Source organism: Tympanuchus pallidicinctus, unplaced genomic scaffold (assembly GCF_026119805.1).
Source record: "Tympanuchus pallidicinctus isolate F22 unplaced genomic scaffold, pur_lepc_1.0 scaffold19, whole genome shotgun sequence".
Classification (NCBI taxonomy): domain Eukaryota; kingdom Metazoa; phylum Chordata; class Aves; order Galliformes; family Phasianidae; genus Tympanuchus; species Tympanuchus pallidicinctus.
Window position 1 is genome coordinate 10,768,688 of NW_026294710.1, and position 18,386 is coordinate 10,787,073.

Genomic DNA, 18,386 nt, shown 5'->3' on the forward strand with positions numbered 1-18,386 from the left:
TGCTTTCAGACTGGCATGAACCGTGATCAAAAGCAGCAGATAATTATTGGGATGAAATCAAGCAAGGTCTACTGTGGATTTTTTTCTTTAAAGAGCAGTCCATGCCATAAGAACTTTGCAGTGCTCTTAGCTAGCAAGGAGTCCTATTGTTGCTGGGTTATTGTTGGCCTGAATCCCAAACTGCCTCTTTCACAGAATAGAATCATAAAGTCAGTACCTCTGACCTCTCTGATTATCTAATTCAACCATCAACCCATCCCCACCATGCCCACTAACCATGTCCCTCAGTGCCACATCTACACATTCCTTGAACACCACCAGGGACAGTGACTGCCACTCCCTGGGCACTCTGCTCCAGTGTCTCACCACTCTTTCTGAGAAGAAATTTTTCCTCATATCCAGCATGAACCTTCCTTGATACAACTTAAGGCCTTTACCTCTTTTCCTTTCATTTCACTGAGTCGAGAGGAAACCTCGGAAGAAAATTGCTGCTTTAACTTTGCAGATGTGATAGAGGCCCCTGAGCCATGCTCCTCCAGCAGCAGCAGAGGTTTCCTGTACGTGGACCTGTTTACATTTGCAGATGCCACAGTGTGTGATTCCTGGGCCCTGCTGCTCCATCCGGCAGGAGCATCTCCTAGCAGTACTGAGCTGATGAGTGTTGGAGTGGGTGACCAGCACCCACACAGCCCCCAGCACTGCCTGCAGGATGTTGGATCGCATCCTGTGCTGAGCTGCACCGGCTGGGCTCCTGCATGCTGCACAGGATATCCTATATGTCTGGCAGAGCTGAGAGAGAGTAACTGTCTGAGGTTGCTGGCTGCTCCATGCTGACATCCTGGTGTGGTGAGTCAGCCCAGGCTCTGGCATGGAGCAAATGTTGGGGACCATCCCTCCCTGCTCAGGGGACAGCTTGCTGTGGGGATCCGGATGAAATGCCAGCAAACTGAAGCCAACAGGATGTAGTGTGAAGGGATTGCCATATTTAGATGTGGTTTTGTTGGAGGAGACTCACAAAATAAGAAAGAGATGCCTGGGTTCTCCTGCCTTGCTTCTGCTTGGCCACCCTTTTCTCTCACAGATCCAAGTCTCAGGTTTTTCTGCTCTTCAGCATGCCATCTATCCTCCTCATTTGTTATCATCATTTGCATTTACCCTTTTCCAAACTGATGCCACCCTGCTGCAACAAGTGGAGGGCTTAGAGACAAACAGTGAATCACTGGTAGGGCTTTAACTTCCTTAACTCTGCCTCATGTTGCTGGTCTCCTTGCATCTGATAAGGTTTAAAGCAAAGCTTGACTTGGAGGAGACACCTGTTAACTCTGCAAACCTCAATAAGCACAGCTGACCTTAGTCAGACCCACTGGGTATGTGAGTTGGTGCATGTCCCTGTCAGTGGCACCAGGAATCTCCAATACCAGCCTGTTGGCACTGGTGAGAAACTGAGCAGTGCATTCTTCTGGAGGAGTGAGTTGAGCAAGGAGGATCACGTTCTCCCTGTTTCATAGCTTTTGTTCGTCTGAATGTTGGTAGAAGAAGTCACCCAGAGAGGCCAAGGGCTATCAGAAGTTGTATAGCATATTCACAAATTAGCAGGATATTATGAATGCTCAAGTCACCGAGACCCATCTTCCACCGTGTGCAGGTATTTAACAACCCCCACTTGAACAGATTTCTGGTGGCTGTCAAAGAGACAGCCCTCTGCTTCCCACCCCTTGTGTTTTCACAACCTTTTTTCTTTTGGGGACATCAGATGGGTCTGCAGAATGATGTTAAAATGCAGAATTCAGTAAATCTTCACACAGCAGTGGAAAGGAAGCTAAACAAGAATACTCACAAAAAGGTTCAAAAGTTATACAGAAGAATTACATAATTTCAGCAGTATTTCTCTGGTTTGTGCATTAGGAACTAGTCCTAATTGTGGGAGCTAAACTACCTGTGAAACCCCCACCCAGTCAACCATTTCTGTTGCATCAGGACTGTTCTTTTTCAGGCTGATTTTTTTCCATTGATGCTGCCTTTGGGAGGCACTGGGCAACTGTGACTCAGTGAGCATAATATTTAATAAGGCTGATGTAAGGTAGTGTCTGCTTGGTTGGTTTGGTTTGTGCTGGTTTTTAATTATTTCTTCGATTGTTTTTATGGTCTTCTGATTTGTTCTGACATTTTGGGGTCAGTTACCACAGGGTTTAGAAGTGGGTCTGTGGTCGCAGCCTTGCTTGAGGCTGGATTAATACATTTTTATAAATGAAGAGCTTCTAATGGGAGCTGTAAGCACCCTAGCGATAGAAAGAGCACTGTTCTGTGTGTCTTCACAAACATCCCACTCTGGCTTGATTCTCTTGACTGATCAAGTTGGCACTTGGTTTTTGCCTGTGAGAATAAACAGAGTATCTAACCATAAAAATCTAATAATACAACCCAAAGCACTTCACTTTGCTCAGGCAGAAATCCCTTCTCTTCAAGAAGTTCTGTGGCAAGATGGGAGTTGGCCTCTTCTCCCAGGTAACGCTGTTAGGATGAGAGGCCTTAAATTGCACCATGGGAGGTTCAGGTTGGATATTAGGAAGAAAATTGTTCTCAGAAAGATTGGTGAGGCATTGGCACAGGCTGCCCAGGGGGTGGTGGAGTCACTGTGCCTGGAGGTGTGCAAGAAATATGTAGATGTGGCACTGAGGAACGTGGTTAGTGGGCATGGTGGGGATGGGTTGATGGTTGGACTAGATGATCTTAGTGCTCCTTTCCAACCTTAATGATTCCATGGTTCTGTGACTTCCAGATCTCCCCCAGACCCTTTGCGTTCAGGGAGCAGTGGGAAGGGTGGCCAGATGGGCGTGTAGTTGGCATTGCCACTGACCACATCAGGGTTGAGGCTGCATGGTTCTCAGGCAGGGTCAGCACAGCTGGGGCAAATGCCTTGAACTGTCTGTGCTTGATTTGGGTCTGTACCAGCTCAGCCAGAAGCTGTTCATTTCCTTCTTGTCAGCACTCTCCAAATCAGGCATCTGGGCAGCACTTAGACTATTCATATGTTTTTAAATGTTTCAGCATCTTTGTAGCTGCTCTGGCAACCAGCAGTGCAAAAATGAACAGCTTTTAAAAATAAATCAGAGCCTGGTGTGGAGGTAGGGAGCAGAGAGAGGAAGGAAAAGGGAAGAGCAGTTGAAAGAAAAACACAGATCATTAAAGTTGTCCTAAAAGGGGGAAAAAAGAAAGAAAAAAAAGGGGGTTGAAACATCTGCTGGAATTGTGAGCAACTTTTTTTACCAGGACTCAGCAGATTGTTGGCAATTAAGTAAAGAAATAAAGCAGTTCAGCTTTGCTAGAACTGCTCACCAGGGTTGCTATTAAGAATTACTAAATGCTAGAGAGGGCTTCCACTGCCAGTGTAAATACAGGGCTCCTCTAGAAGATCCTGTGAAGTTCTTGCAGTGCAGATGTATTCACAGAATTTAGTTTTATTGCTCTGTGGGTGCAAACAAACCCGTATGAAATGAGAGTGACTAGAGCAACTAAACAGACACACTGCTGTGAAATTGTTCTTCTCTGCCTGATGATGCTCAACCTGGCTAACCCTCAGTGACCCTTCCTTCACCTTTCCTGATCCAGGACAGCCCAGAGATGTTGTAACGAATGAAAGGTTGCACTTTGCAGAACGAGTGCCAGCTGTCATCCTATATGGAGACTGCAGAAAATAGTGGTGAAAAAGACCTGTGAGATTTTCTGCTCCCACAGGACAATTGCAGAGCTATTTCATGGCACGGGCTGCCTTGAACTTCTTTTGGTTTTGCTTTAACAGTCTGCTGGAATATTAGCAACGAAAGATGAAGCTGAAAGCACAAATTTCAATCTGGTTTGCTGCCAGAACAAAGAGTTGTTCCCAGTTTCCTTCCAGAGCTCTGTGAAATGGCAGCAACATTTACAACTGGCTTTTGCTGAACACCTTCACTGTGCACTCAGAGGCCAAGCTGCAAATGTGTCTAGAAGCCAACTCCTCACTCCCATCCTACACATAACACAGAAACCTCAATGTAGCGTCCTTTTGTATTTCACTCATGCTTTCTTTGTGCTGTTGCTCAAGAGCTGTGGGGGACAGCCTCAGTGTCACCCTTGGACACCAGGTACTGAGATGGAGGGAACGCTGAGGACCTGAAGGAACCCTCTTGAAGTTCATTGCTGTGTCACATTTTCTCTGCAGGCTCAAACCTGTCTCCACAAGAAGTCCCTGCAGAGCTGGTCACAATCCAGCTGTCTAAACATAGGTTTCTTGCATACCTGTGTTTAGATGAGAGTATCCAACTACCAGTTCAACAGAGTTTATGTCTCACAGACTCTTGTGTCATACCCACCACCCCATAGAAGGCACCTCAGATACCTTAGATAACCTAGATGCATCCGTTGAGGCAACGGGAACCTCTAAACCACAGCAACCCTGTCAGTTCAGACCAGCTGTAGCTGAACATACTGCAGTGGCATGAGTGTAGAAAAGCGTGTAGAGATGGTATTTTCCCCTTCCAGTGATTGCTTTGCATCTCACAGTGTGACCGTAACCTTCATTTGTTAGTCTGTGACATAAGGATGCACTCAGCTTATGCATCATCATAAACTCATGCCCAAGCCCAGATAGATGGAAGAGGGTAAATGCTGAGCGCATCCTAAAAGGTCAGCCACTCAACTTACAGCTGTATGCAAACAAAGTTACTTCTTTTTTGAGATGCAGGAAGCTGGATAGGAATTGGTGCATCATCCCAAACAAACTGATGAAAAATCAGAAATCCCATTGATAAGTTTCCCTAAAGAGCTGAAGTTAGGAATTGTTGTGACCTCTGATTAGGAGTCTGACTTAATTCTGGATTTGCACCAAGAAGTGGTAGTGGTGGAAGTTGCTGGGTAATTGCCACATGAAAAGTCAAGCCATTTGGACACCCGGTTCAAATATTTTAACCTATCTCTTCCCAAGCAGGAGCTACTGCCCTGGAAAGACCTGTGGGTGGCTGTTGTTTGGTTTTCTTTTACAGCTTAGTGTGCTTTTTACAGGAATCTGGCTAAGTAATTTTATTCCATTACTCTGTTGTTGTTTTTTCTTGTAAAGCAGACTCTTTAAGTGGATCGAATTAAATGTTTACTACTAGAGTAATTACAGCCCTTAAAGAAGCCATCTGCATTGTAAAGTGGTTTCTCCTAGGCTTACTTTCCCTAAAATGCTTCTCCAGGGCTTTGTGAAGTGTGCTGTTACTTGCTGTTGGGAACTTCCGTGGGAATGATTTTTTTAGGATCTCTACAGGAATAATTTTGCTGCTTTTATTTTTCTGCATAATGAATGTCTTTGTGTATTCCTCTGTCCAGTCTCACTCTGTTAGTTTAAGCATTAAGAATTAGCTGTAAACAAACATAACTGTATAACACCTGCTTCGTATCGTAGCCTGATTTCGTTTTGGACAGACCACATCCAGGCTTTGGTACAATTACTGGCATCCCAGATGTGTGTTCTGCTGTCAGCTGCCATAGTGAAGTCATTGTTTATTGACAGGTTCCCAAGAGTCAGATAGTTCTCAATCTGCCAAGAAAGACATGCTGGCTGCACTGAAATCCAGGCAAGAAGCCTTGGAAGAGACGCTGCGCCAACGCCTGGAAGAGCTGAAGAAACTGTGTCTCCGAGAAGCGGTAGGCAGTGGATCTTTTATAGCTCTTAACACTTGTTGCTTGTGCATCCTTACAGCATGCTTTTTGTTTGGAGGTGGCAGTCATCAGAAGAATGACATCCAGGACTTTATCATGCTAAGCTAGCACTGCTTAGGTCTAATGCACAGAGGGGAAGGTTTGCTCGTGCCACAGTTACAGGAGTTCACAGCCCAGTGCCTTCAGTTCAGCTCCAGCCCCATCGTCAGTGCAGCCACAAATGCTGTGCAATACAGCCATGCCTTGCCGGGGCACAGTGCTAGCAGAAAGGAGCTATTTCCTCACTGTGCTGCAATAGGGTTGGCCTGAGCCCATCTGTCAGCACCTTAAGAGCTGTTAAGAAGTGTTATTTCTTTTTCTGGATGATTTGACTGAGCCAGTTGATGGACACTTGGGGTTTGACCCAGTCTTGCAACCCTACAGCTCATCCATCAGCAGGCTGCAGCTGGAAGCATTTCCTCTCAGGCTGCCTTTAGTCCTGTCTGCTTTGCTGTGGGAATGGCCCAAACACAGGGAGAGGAAGGTGAACCAAGGGGGAAAAAAGGGTTAAAAGTGGGGGGCATAATCAAATAAGCATGGCCAGAGCCATTCACAGCAGTGGCATCAGGTTACCTCAGGCCATCACCACTCCAGTTACTCATTAATTCAGATTACATTTCAGACCTGTGCCTGTGAATACTTTTCAGCTTATGAAGGCTGCGTGGTAGCCCACGTTCATTTTGTTCTGCTCCAATTTTGTTGCTTTTACAGAAGACATTAACTGTTTCCCTTCTGCCATGCTTTGTATTAAGTTCAGGGTTGTATAGAAGATATCCTCAGGAACAGATGCGTGAATCTGTGTCTGGATGCAGTGCGTAGAGCCCCATCAAAGCAGAATGAATACATTACAGAAGAAAAGCTGAAAGAGCTCCACAGGGCTGGAAGGGCAACCCAGAATGGGACACATGAGATGTTTCAGCAGTGCCTCTTGCAAAAGGGGCTGTGCACATCAGCACAGAGCTGGAAAGTGCTTGGAGGAAGGATCAGAAAAGGCCAGACCCTTTTCAAAGTGACCTGAAAATAGTAGAAAGAAAAACCCCATTAGGGAGTAGAGGAGAGGCCAGGGCAGGCAGGGCCTGAGCTGCGCGCTCACATTGAGGTCAGTTGCTGTTCTTTGGGATTCAGATGATTTAGGTTACTCTGCCAGCTGGATCCTCTCAAGGCTGATGCTAAAGAACACAAAACCCTTTTGTCCTTCGTGGGGAGACTTTTGAGTACGAGGAGTTGGGCTGTTCTCAGAGTGAGACTCCTGTGTTTTTCGTTGGGCATTTGAATGCCTTTAATGCAGATATGTGGGGCTGTATTCTGTACTCCAAATAAATCCACACAACACAACAACAAACATTACCTTCAGTGTTGGCACTCACTGCTTCCCATGTTCCAGGTATTTCTCAGTTCTGGGGGATTTGCTTCAGATTTTGAACAAATTTTTACAAATAACCCCATCAATCTGACAGAGCATCATCTAATATCGCTCCAAAGCTGCTCATGACATCACCTGGCCTTGGAAGGGCCTCTGATACATGAAATGGTATCAGTCAGGTAATGAGGTACCAGGCACTGCTTTTAGTGACTATTTGCACTGCATTCCTCTCAGACACATCATGAATCAGGTGGGAACATTTTTTGTGCAGGTCATAACCTGCATGGCTGTTGCCACTGGGACTTTCTAGTGCAGTGAAGGCTTCAGGTGTGTCATCTCCCTTGCAGAAGGAGCCCAGAAGAGAGAAGCTCTTCTTTTCCTGCTCACACTGTAGCAGAGATGAAAGCATGCGTGCTGTAATCTGTTCACCACAGACCCCAACGCCCAAGGGATGGGCAGCACTTACAAACTGTGCTGGGCAGGCAACAGAATCTCTATTCATGCCCAGGTTAAAAAAGCTTCCCCACCCTCAGCAACAGAGCCTGGACCACATTCTCAGGGCTGGGTGTTTATCAGCCTGAGCTAAATGTGGTGTTAATGACTGCCTGTCATTTTAAAGTCACAATTCAAGAGCAGCACTGTGCTTTGCACATGCCAGGACTCTGCTGCAGCATTTCCCAGGTTGCTAACAGTGTTTTCTGCTTGCAGGAGCTCACAGGAAAGCTGCCACGAGAATATCCCCTCGATCCTGGGGAGGAGCCACCCATTGTAAGGAGAAGAATAGGAACTGCCTTTAAACTGGATGAGCAGAAAATCCTGCCTAAGGGAGAGGTAGGATTTGACCTTCCCTTCCAGCTGTGTGTTCCCACTTCTGGTTGCTACCACATCTAGTGTGCATGGCATAGAAGCCACGATCTTCCTGTTTCAAATGACTGTAGTTGGTCACAGTGCCTTTTTTATGAGCCAGCAGTGTGTCCAGTGACCAAGAGGGCCAGTGGCATCATGGCTTATATCAGAAACTGTTGCCAGCAGGAGCGGGAAAGCGATCATCCCTCTGTACTCAGCTCTGGTGAGGCTGCACCTTGAGTACTGTGTTCAGTTTTGGGCTCCTTGCTACAAGAAAGATATTGAGGCCATGGAGCCTGTTCAGAGAAAGGCAACAGAGCTGTGAAGGGTCTGGAGCACAAGTACTGTGGGGAGCGGCTGAGGGAACTGGGATTGTTCATCTCTACAATTGTCCAAAAGGAGGTCATGGTGAGGTGCGGGTTGGCCTCTGCTTGCAGGTAACAGTGGCAGAGCAAGAGGAAATGGCCTTAAGTTACACCATGGGAGATTTGGGTTGGACATTAGGAAGAACTTCTCTGATAAAGTGGTCAGGTGCTGGAAAGGGCTGCCTGGGTAGGTTGTGTAGTCACTGTCCCTGGAGGTGTTCAAGAAACATGTAGAACTGGAACTGAGGGACACAGCTTGTTAGGAAACATTGGTGAGAGGAAGATGGATTATTGCACTGGATGATCTTGGAGGTCTTTTCTAACTTTGGTGATTCTAAGATTTTTTTTTTTTAATTCCCTTCAGAAAAGAGAAGCAGAGGAGGTTGCTTGTCCAGAGTAAAGGTTAAACTCTCAGGGCTCAGTTTTGGCTGTGCTAGAAGCAGCAGGAATAGCCAGGGTGACCAACTGGATTGTGACAGCCCGGGTGACCAACTGTAGTGCCCTGTGTGAGCAGGGAGCACATGGAGAGCCCCCCGAGCCATCTGAGCCCTGCTGCTGCCCTGCGTTGTTACTACAAACAGCAACCTGCTTTCTGCTTCAGCAGTGATCTGAACTCAGATCTCCCCTAGCAGGAGAGAAAAGCATCACAATTACTTATCTTAGCCCCGCAATAGCAAGATAAAAGCATAAAAGATACCTCCCCAGTCCTTACACAAAAGAGGCTCCGTCTCTACCTATAGGGAGCTGGATTTATGTTTTTTTCTAAGTTTGCTAGGGAGTGTTTGTTCTTTTTCCTTGCTCCCACAATGTGCTGGGTCAGTGCCCTGAACCGTGGCTGTGAAAACAGGCCTGCAGCAGCTGTGAGGCGGGCCCCGATTCACAGAGGAGCCATTGTCTGCAGGGACACATTTGTCTCAAGACACTTGTGTATATCCCAGTTTTGAGTTTCTTTTTCATTTTTGTAAGAGGAGAGCCTGAAGCTGGTGTGACTGTGTGGTTTAAGGCCCAGGGAATTAACTGTCGTTTTGTTGGCATTTTTCTTCTGCCGAAAAAAATAAACAGCTGGAGCTCTGTAGTTTTGTTCTGAATGGAGCCTGGGAGAGGAATTCCACCAAAGTCAAATATTCATGAACTAGCACATTTAATTAAGCTTTTCAAAGGGAAGCACAGTTTAACTCGGTTACTCCTGCAGGTCCTGCAGTCTGTTGGCTGCTGTGTTAAAAACTGATCCCTGGTTTCCACAGTTCATTTCTGTTAAGCGGTTTTTGGGGGCGCTCCATGAGGAATGTCTACAGTGCAAAGCTGGGCTGAGCAGGGGGAAAAGCATGAAGGCAAAGCAGTTCTGCCCCTCTGCAGGCACTCTGCCTTTTGGCACCAGCAATCCAAACACGCCGAGTCAGCTTTTCTCTATCCCCTTTTTCATCTGTCAAACTTTAGGACTGTATTGAAAACCATAAATTTCTGTTCTCAAAGAATAATGTTGGGCTGTGTTTACTTGGCTGCCAGTTTGAGAAAGTTCAGAGAGGCCAGTGTTGATTTTCATGTGCTTTTCAGCAAGTGCAAGCTCTAGAAACTCAATTTAAAACAAAGGTGAAATTCTCTTCCAATCCCATAAATCCAGAACTGAAATTACCAACTATGACAAGGACCTGAAGCAAGGCACTTCCCTCTGAAAACAGGTGATATCCCTCATTTTCTGAGGCTTTATTCATAGGTGCCTCACTGGATGAAAAATAGATGGTTAGGGTTGGCAAGAAAATTAAGATGTTTTTCACCTAGTTACACTGAATGATTTAGAACTGAATCTGTGAAGGCTTGAAATGACAGCTTGCACCAAACTCCTAACAACTTTAAAATAAGACCTTCACCAGAACACAAACTGCAGAGTAGGCTTCTGCTGTAGTTCTTGGTAGTCACCTCTTCATGGTCTGGAGTTCCCGACTCTGGGAAGGATTTTGAAGAAGGCAGTGAGCCAGCTTCCAGGCCTTAACACTCTGTTGTGTCAAATCCACTTTTAATAGGCTTGGTGTTGATAAATTTATAAACTCTGCAGTGCAAAAAAAAAAAGGTTCTGCTAAAAAGATGGAGGGGTTGCTTCAGTCTTCAGAAACGATTACTGTCATTTCAAGGCAGTGCTGACTCACCACTGACAGCAAAGGACTTTTTCCAAGCCAAAAGCCCAAAATAAAAACTTCAGAGAACAATTTCAGTTTGATTAATTCCTGCATCCGTTCTTGCAGCACACACCACTACTAAATGAAGAGAAAGGATTTGAATTTGCGTAATTGGGATCTCCATGGCAATGTGTCTGTCAGTGTGATCTGAACACCCACAGTTCACTGGAAGTAGAAGAGCTTGGCTTTTCTCCCCCATTATGCAATGTGTGGTGTTCCCCTTTTTATCAACAAACTAACACCAAAACCTGATGATGATGAGCAACAAGAACTCCAAGGTAGCTGAATTCACTACACAAAACAAATGTCTTTGAAAATGATAGCTTGAGGTCCCAGCGCAGACCAAGCTGTATCAGCTTCTGTGTTTGAATAAACTGACCCAGATCCCTTGATTTGGGATGATAACTAAGAGACATTTATCTGTAGAATTAAAAATTCTACTGACACTCTGTAACAGCTAATGTTGGATACACAAGCCCTTTTTGGCATACACAAAATGTGCTTACACTCTGATTGCTCTGAAGTCACCCTTCTGGCTTGTAACTTGAGGAGACAATTTCCTAGTGTAATGCGTTGGGGCAGCCCATAATTACCTCAGCTCCTACTCTCCTGGATTTTGACAGTCATACACCAGGGAGGAATTAGCCCTTCTTCACCTTTTCTTACCCAAAGAAGTCATTGAGTGCCAAGCTTGTCGAGAAGGTTAAAACTGTAGCCTTGCATCTGTGTATAGCACTGCTATCAAACCAGGCTCAAATGTGGAGCTGGGGAACAGGGAGAGGGAATGAGTAGGAGGTGGATGTAAAAGGTTGAATGAGTCACTGGTAGAGCACCACTGAAGTGGGCCAACGTATGAAAAGGCAAACAGCACGGCAGGACTGGGGCTGAAGCACTCACATCCTCTGTGTGTGGGTTGTGCCTTCCCCCAGCTGTGCTGCCGGGCACTCGTGGGCAGAGGGAGTGAGGTGGGTCTGCTTAGGGAGGCCCTGGGATGAGAGGAGCAGCATAGAGTCACAGAACCAGAGAATCGTTTGAAATGAAAAGGACCTTTAAAGATCGTCTGGTCCATCTCTCCTGCAGTGAACAGGGACACTTACAGCTAGATCAGGTTGCTCAGAGCCCCGTTCAGCTCGACCTTGGATGTCTTCAGGGTCAGGGCATCCTCCACCTCTTTGGGCAACCTGTTGGTGGATGATTTCCTGATGGCCTTTGCTGGAGGCCCCTGGACTCGGGGAGCTCCTCTCCAGCTGAGCCAGAAGTTTGGTGGCAGCCAGAATCTGCTTGCCTTTTCCCAGGAGGCAGAGCTGGAACGCCTGGAGAGGGAGTTTGCCATTCAGTCCCAGATCACAGAGGCTGCCCGGCGCCTGGCGAGTGACCCGAATGTCAGCAAAAAGCTGAAGAAGCAGAGGAAGACATCCTACCTGAATGCACTGAAGAAACTGCAGGAGATCGAAAACGCCATCAATGAGTATCGCATCAAATCTGGAAAGAAGCCAACCCAGAGAGCTTCCTTGATCATAGATGGTAAGTGGGGCTCAGCACCCACAGCACTCCAAAAGGGTACATGGAGGACAACGAGCAATAATTTTGGCCTTGTTCTCATATTTGACATATGAGATTCTGCTCCCCTTCTTGTCTCTCCTGTCCAGAGGGCCCTGGGGGTGCTGAAGTTGGGTTATCCTCTCCATGTGCTGTCAGATGGGCATCTGGGATCTGTGTTGGGATATCTAGGGGCATGCTGGCTCACAAGACAAGACACAGGATCATGCCGTAGATTACAAGGATATCAGAAAAGCAGACTGTGACTCCTTTGTTCACCTATAAAATCGCTCTGTTAACATCCCTGGAGTAATACTGTACAAATGTAATTAATGTTAGCAGATTGGGGTGAGCTCTCTAGCTGAAAGGCATCTGTAAAATCAGAGTGGTGGCAGTGTCATTGCTGTGTTCAAATGCTTTTTTTCTTTTTATGTTTTTACAGTGTAATTCTCAGGGTGCTTTATGGTTTACTGGGTTGTTGATTGGTTTTTCATGAAATCCATTAACTTTCTGTTGTGGTTCTTTCTCCCTTGCTGAATTTGCCCTTTCTCTTTAACTTACAGAGCTTTCTCTGTGCCTTTGTAGCAGGAGCTGAGATTAGAGCTGCTGTATTTGTGACCTGGGTACCAAGTCATGCTGCAGGCAGGGATGACAGACAGCTGTGAGGACACGGATGGGGGAGGCAGCTCATACATGCATGCCTGGAACACGAGAGTTTCTGCATCTGCTGTTGCAGAGGATACTCAGAAAGTGTTTCCCTGAATTACACAGAGCTGGTACCTAGTGTGGGCCTTAAGGCCCAGGATCTTCAGCAGACAAAGTCTGCCTGCTGGCAGGTTGCCATTTCACATCCGCTGGGGATCTCAGCTCACTGTTGTGACTCAGCCTTAATCCCCATTAATTGAAAAAGAGTTAGCAGCTCCTTGAAAGGCAGCCTGCTAGCAAGAGGCCTGGCCTACAGCTCAGCCCTCAGACTGAGTGGGCTGAGGCAGTTATTTATAGGAATATCATTGTCTCGTGGCTTTGAGGAGAGGAAGGTGTGGGTGACTGCTTAAGGCCAAGAGCTGGTTGAAGATCACGGCACGGTTCACAGTTTGGTCAGTGCGATTCTCGTGACCCTCTGACCATCTTTTTCTTCTCCTCAGAAGGAAACATTGCCAGTGAAGACAGCTCCCTCTCGGATGCCCTTGTTCTTGAGGATGGTATGTTGGCTGCTGTATGTTCTAGAGGGCAGGAAGGAAAAGGGGAGGGATGTGTGAATTCCTGATTGATGCTCAAAATGGGGGGCCTTTTCTTTGTAATGATCCATTCAAACTTGCTAGTACCGAAAACATTCTTGCCTGCGAGCAAGGCATGATGCTGTCCCATGAAATAGGGCCAGCACTGAAGATCACATAGCCATCACCTCTTTCCCTTCTTCTCTTGACAGAGGATTCTCAGGTCACCAGCACAATATCCCCTCTCCACTCCCCACACAAAGGACTCCCACCCCGGCCACCCTTGCACAACAGGCCTCCGCCTCCGCAGTCACTGGAAGGCCTCCGCCAAATGCATTACCACCGCAACGACTACGACAAGTCCCCCATCAAACCCAAGATGTGGAGCGAGTCATCCTTGGATGAGCCCTATGAGAAGGTCAAGAAACGCTCCTCACACAGTCATTCCAGGTGAGCCAGCTATCTCCAGTCCTTATCACACAGACATCCTCCCAGACGGAATGTCTGTGAATCCTTACAAAACCATCTCTTACCAAAAGGAGACATGCAGGCTTTGGAGGTAATATAGATGTGATAAAAAGCAGGCTGCGTTCACGTGGCGTGACTCAGAGCAGCATCTGACCCCACTCCCACTTACTCTGGAGATCACAGGCATGTGCCTGGGACCTGGAATAAGGCAGGGAGCCCCTTCCCCAAATTCCTTCCCAGGAACTGAAGCCAAGTGTTTGCTCTGCAGCAATCACAAGAGGTTCCCCAGCACCGGGAGCTGTGCTGAGGCAGGGGGGAGCAGCTCCCTACAGAACAGCCCCATCCGGAGCCTTCCCCACTGGAACTCCCAGTCCAGCATGCCCTCGACGCCGGATCTACGGGTACGCAGTCCACACTACGTCCACTCCACACGGTAAGTTCTCCCAGCTCCACAACAGGCTCACTTTGCTTGCCCTAAAATAACTGTGCTTTGCTTTATCCATCCCCCAGGATATTCATTAATTCGCCATTCAGGAAAGGACACAAAGCAGGCCTATTCATACCAGATGCTTGAGCCCTGTTGTTACCATAGAATCTCTCCTGAACTGAGATACTGAAATCACCTCAGTTAAACTTGATCCTGCCCCTTATCTCCCCCCTCAAAGTAATGAAGCCTTTCTTCTACTGGAACTCCTTGTCCCACTTACTGTTTATAGGCCCTATAAACCACACACAACCTTCAGAAGAGATGTGATGATAGTGCTAAACTGCAGTAAAGTCCTTTCTGGCTCCAGCTGGAGATAACATACTGTTTCATTTTTTATACAAAATATTAGGTAGAAGTACTCTCTCATGGTGGCATATAAAACGTTTATATGTGTGTGCTCTCATGCGGAGAGAGGCTGCACAAAGCAGTCCACCCAAGGACCCAGGTGACAGTGACATAATCCCAGGGTTGACAGGAAAGACTTCAAATCGTAGTGGTGATTTGACGTTCATGGCCCAATTTAATCCCAGTTTTTACCAGGAACTGTTCAGCTTCATTATTATTTTGCTCCTGAGGTAAATTTCATGGACAGTGAGAGAAGCAGAGCTGAGCCAAAGCTGTATGCTGTTAGTGGTAGTGCTAGCATCCTGTAGCATGGCATAAATCAAGAGCAATGCCAGCACATCAGACTCAGACAGAAATGATGCAAGGTATCAAGGCCCTTTGTTACAATGGTTACAAATTTGAGGCTGAAAATGACTTATAAGAGCACAGTGTTAAGGCTGGAGCTAAGCTGCATGAGAAACAAGCCTGGCACCGTGCTTGAGAAGACCTTGACCAGCTAGGGGCTGTTTGGGTGTGTGCAACAACCATTGCTAGGTCTGCTGCATGCCCCAGCCTTGGCCATCTGTCATTCGGGTGTGTAACTCCTCACAGGGCAGTGTTCCTGCTGCTTGAACGGATGGCTGAAGCTCTCCCAGCAGCTGGGGTGAACAGAGACCACCCAGGCTTGGCCATGAATCAAGCCTTGTAAATATGTGATTCCAGGTGGATGCCTCAACAGCAGTCACCCACTGACTGTATTACACATGTAACCCATGGCTGGGCCCCAGTAAAACATAGCTGCTTCACAAAGGTGGCATTTTCAAAGGGTAGAGTCACTGTGTTTCGGGCTAAATATGGGCAATCTGTCCTTTTATCTCTGCCACTAATTTCAGAAAAGGTACAAGTCGAATTGCAGCTGTGCAGGGGATTCACAAGCTACTTGCAAGGGAATCCCACCACTGAGGCGATGGCAGGATGGCAGCACCAGGATGGTGCTGGTGCAAACAGCTCTGCCATGGCTCTGCCATGAGCTCACCAGTTTTTGTCCTTCATGCTGGATCCTTCCCATCCTGGCAAGTCACAGAAGAATTGAGCTTGTAGATTGAATACTACCAGCAAGGAGAATGGATAGGAGCCAGACTTGGACCTAACTGTCCCAAACCCAACAGCAGGGAAACAGGTTGCTCTGCAGCCAGCAGCCCCATGCAGAACCGGAAGAGCTGCCCCCAAATTCCCTTTCCAGTGAGACCAAACATGTGTGCAGAAAGGGAGAAGTGCGTTGTCCTTGTGACTTACCAACTTGAATGTTTTCCTGGTACCTGCAGGTCAGTAGACATCAGCCCGACCAGACTGCACAGCTTAGCTCAGCACTTTAGACACCGGAGCTCCAGTTTGGAGTCACAAGGCAAGCTCCTCGGCTCAGAAAATGAGACAGGGAGCCCCGATTTCTACACCCCAAGGACTCGTAGCAGTAACGGCTCTGACCCCATGGACGACTGCTCATCCTGCACCAGCCATTCCAGCTCTGAGCATTACTACCCTGCTCAGATGAACCCCAACTACTCCACCCTGGCAGAGGACTCCCCATCGAAAGCCAGAGAGCGGCAGAGGCAAAGGCACAAATCAGCAGGCAACCTGGTCTCTTCCAATTCAGGGAGCATGCCCAACCTGGCTGCGAGGAACGGGACAGGGCACCACCGGGTCTACCTGCACAGCCAGAGCCAACCCTCTTCCCAGTACAGGATCAAAGAGTATCCCCTCTACATCGAGGGCAGCTCCACACCCGTGGTGGTGCGCAGCCTGGAGAACGACCAGGAGGGACACTACAGCGTGAAAGCACAATTCAAAACCTCCAACTCCTACACGGCGGGGGGGATGTTTAAGGAGAACTGGCATGGGGACGAAGCGGATTCTGTTCGGCTCACCCCCTCCCGCTCCCAAATCATAAGGACTCCATCTCTGGGCAGGGAGGGCCACGAGAAGGGCTCGGGTAGGACTGCCGTGTCAGATGAGCTGCGGCTCTGGTACCAGCGGTCCACAGCCTCCCACAAGGAGCACAGCCGCCTCTCGCACACGAGCTCCACTTCCTCGGACAGCAGCTCCCAGTACAGCACATCTTCTCAAAGCACCTTTGTGGCGCACAGCAGGGTCACGAGAATGCCTCAGATGTGTAAAGCAACATCAGGTGAGAGCCCGTCCTGGGTGAGGGGGTGAGGGGCCGGGGGGCCAGGGGTTTCGTGCAGCCCATTTTCATGCCAGGCCTGGAAGACAGGGAGGAACCCAAAGCCGTGCCTCTACTGAGTCTTTCCTCAGCGTGCGGTGGGTTTTTGGTCAAACTCAGAGAAACCACAGTGTAATCACTTTTAGTAAGAACAGCGAGGGGACCGATGGGGCACACAGGGCCTCGGTGCCATCCAGGAGAATGTGTGCCCATGGTGAAACATTAAAGGCACGAGGAAGGTTAAGAGTTCAGTGGGGACAGTGTCCCAGCCCTGCAGAAATGTTTGCGTGATGACATCTCTTTGCACTGCTGATACGTGGCTTTCCCATGCAACTCCAGTAACTGTGCTGATAATATTCTGAGATTCAGTGCTTGAGTTTGTGCAGTAATATATCTGTCATGTAGAGCTTTGTACATCTCTGTGCTGTTAATATTCAACAGTAAGAAAGCAGCCAAATAAATTAACCCGAACAGTTACAAAACAGACCAAGGTGAAATAGTTACTGGCCATCAGTCACCATTGGACAGTCCAATCTGTAGGTATCAAGGGCATGCTAAAAACATGAACCCAGCCCAGTGGAGATGGAGAGCTGCTTAATCAGAATCTGTGCCATTTTTCCCTTCCTTTCTTATGCCTTAAGCCACTGCCCAAGTACCTCATAGCCTTGAGTGCACCAATGCTCACAGCTGCCTGGTAAGAGGGTGATTTATGTTTTGTGCTTGTAGAAGGCCTGCATGTACACCAGGACACAATCAGGCAATTGCTGGCACCATTCTGTGTCTCAATATGAGAAGTAGTCTTCCCTCCTTTAATTAATAAGCCTTTCTGTTCCTGCCAGCAACAAGAAATACATGAACGCTCAGGCTTTGTTTTGCTTTGGTTTGAGAGGCATACTAATTCAGTTTGGAAATCTAGAAAGCATAGTGAGGGAGTTCAGGGGGGCAAGACACTGCCATTCAGTCTGTTCTCACACCCAGGGGGTCTTCGAATCTAAATGGGATGCCTGGGCAGCACCCATGGCTTGCTGTGACCATCCAGCAGTACGGGCTGGCTTTGCATTCTCAGTCAGTCCCACTTAAAACTATGGGAGGATACTGACCCAGGGGACTGACAGCTGCAGGGAGCAGATTAAAATTTGTTTTCCTCTTCAAGTGCCATTTGGCAGCAGCTGAAAAAATGAACAGCACAGAAGGGGATGCCAGGTAGAAACATCTATCGTTTAGCTAATTGGCTGTAGTCGACACATATCTACTGGACTTCATGCTGTCCTTTAAAGAGGATTGCACTTCTGGGCAGGTATTAAATTTGGAGAGTGAATACTGCATGGACTTGAGGAGAAAGAAAAATGGGTGAGTTGGATATCTTTGCCAGACCCTCAGTGAGGAACCCCCTGAGAACCACTGCCAGTGTCGGATTTTTAGTCTGTCTTGCTTCTTGCTTCATGAAAGTCAGATAAGCCTTCCTTTGGGCCCATACCACTAGGGTCAGCAAAGCCAAACTTCACCTTATTACAACTGCACAGTGAGGTAGTGTTAGCTTTTGTAATCTCTAGAGCTGTCTTCCTCCTTTGCACATGAAGCAGTGTACCAGTACCAGTACCAGCCCTGCCTCCTCAGGAAATGGAGCATCTCCTGTGCTCTCACACCCCTGGCAGCAGGACACG

The 18,386-nt window shown here is 47.6% G+C and overlaps 1 protein-coding gene across 6 annotated transcripts in view; it reads left to right on the forward strand.

The window, feature by feature from the left end:
* FRMD4A (FERM domain containing 4A) overlaps positions 1-18,386 on the forward strand; it is a 351,201-nt gene that overhangs the window by 325,556 nt on the left and 7,259 nt on the right. For all 6 annotated transcript variants that reach the window (XM_052681194.1, XM_052681195.1, XM_052681193.1 and 3 more), the window contains exons 15-21: positions 5,531-5,664; positions 7,790-7,912; positions 11,762-11,990; positions 13,151-13,207; positions 13,435-13,672; positions 13,959-14,123; positions 15,827-16,686. In XM_052681194.1, coding sequence (XP_052537154.1) covers positions 5,531-5,664; positions 7,790-7,912; positions 11,762-11,990; positions 13,151-13,207; positions 13,435-13,672; positions 13,959-14,123; positions 15,827-16,686 — 1,806 coding nt within the window. The remainder of the gene's footprint in view (positions 1-5,530; positions 5,665-7,789; positions 7,913-11,761; positions 11,991-13,150; positions 13,208-13,434; positions 13,673-13,958; positions 14,124-15,826; positions 16,687-18,386) is intronic.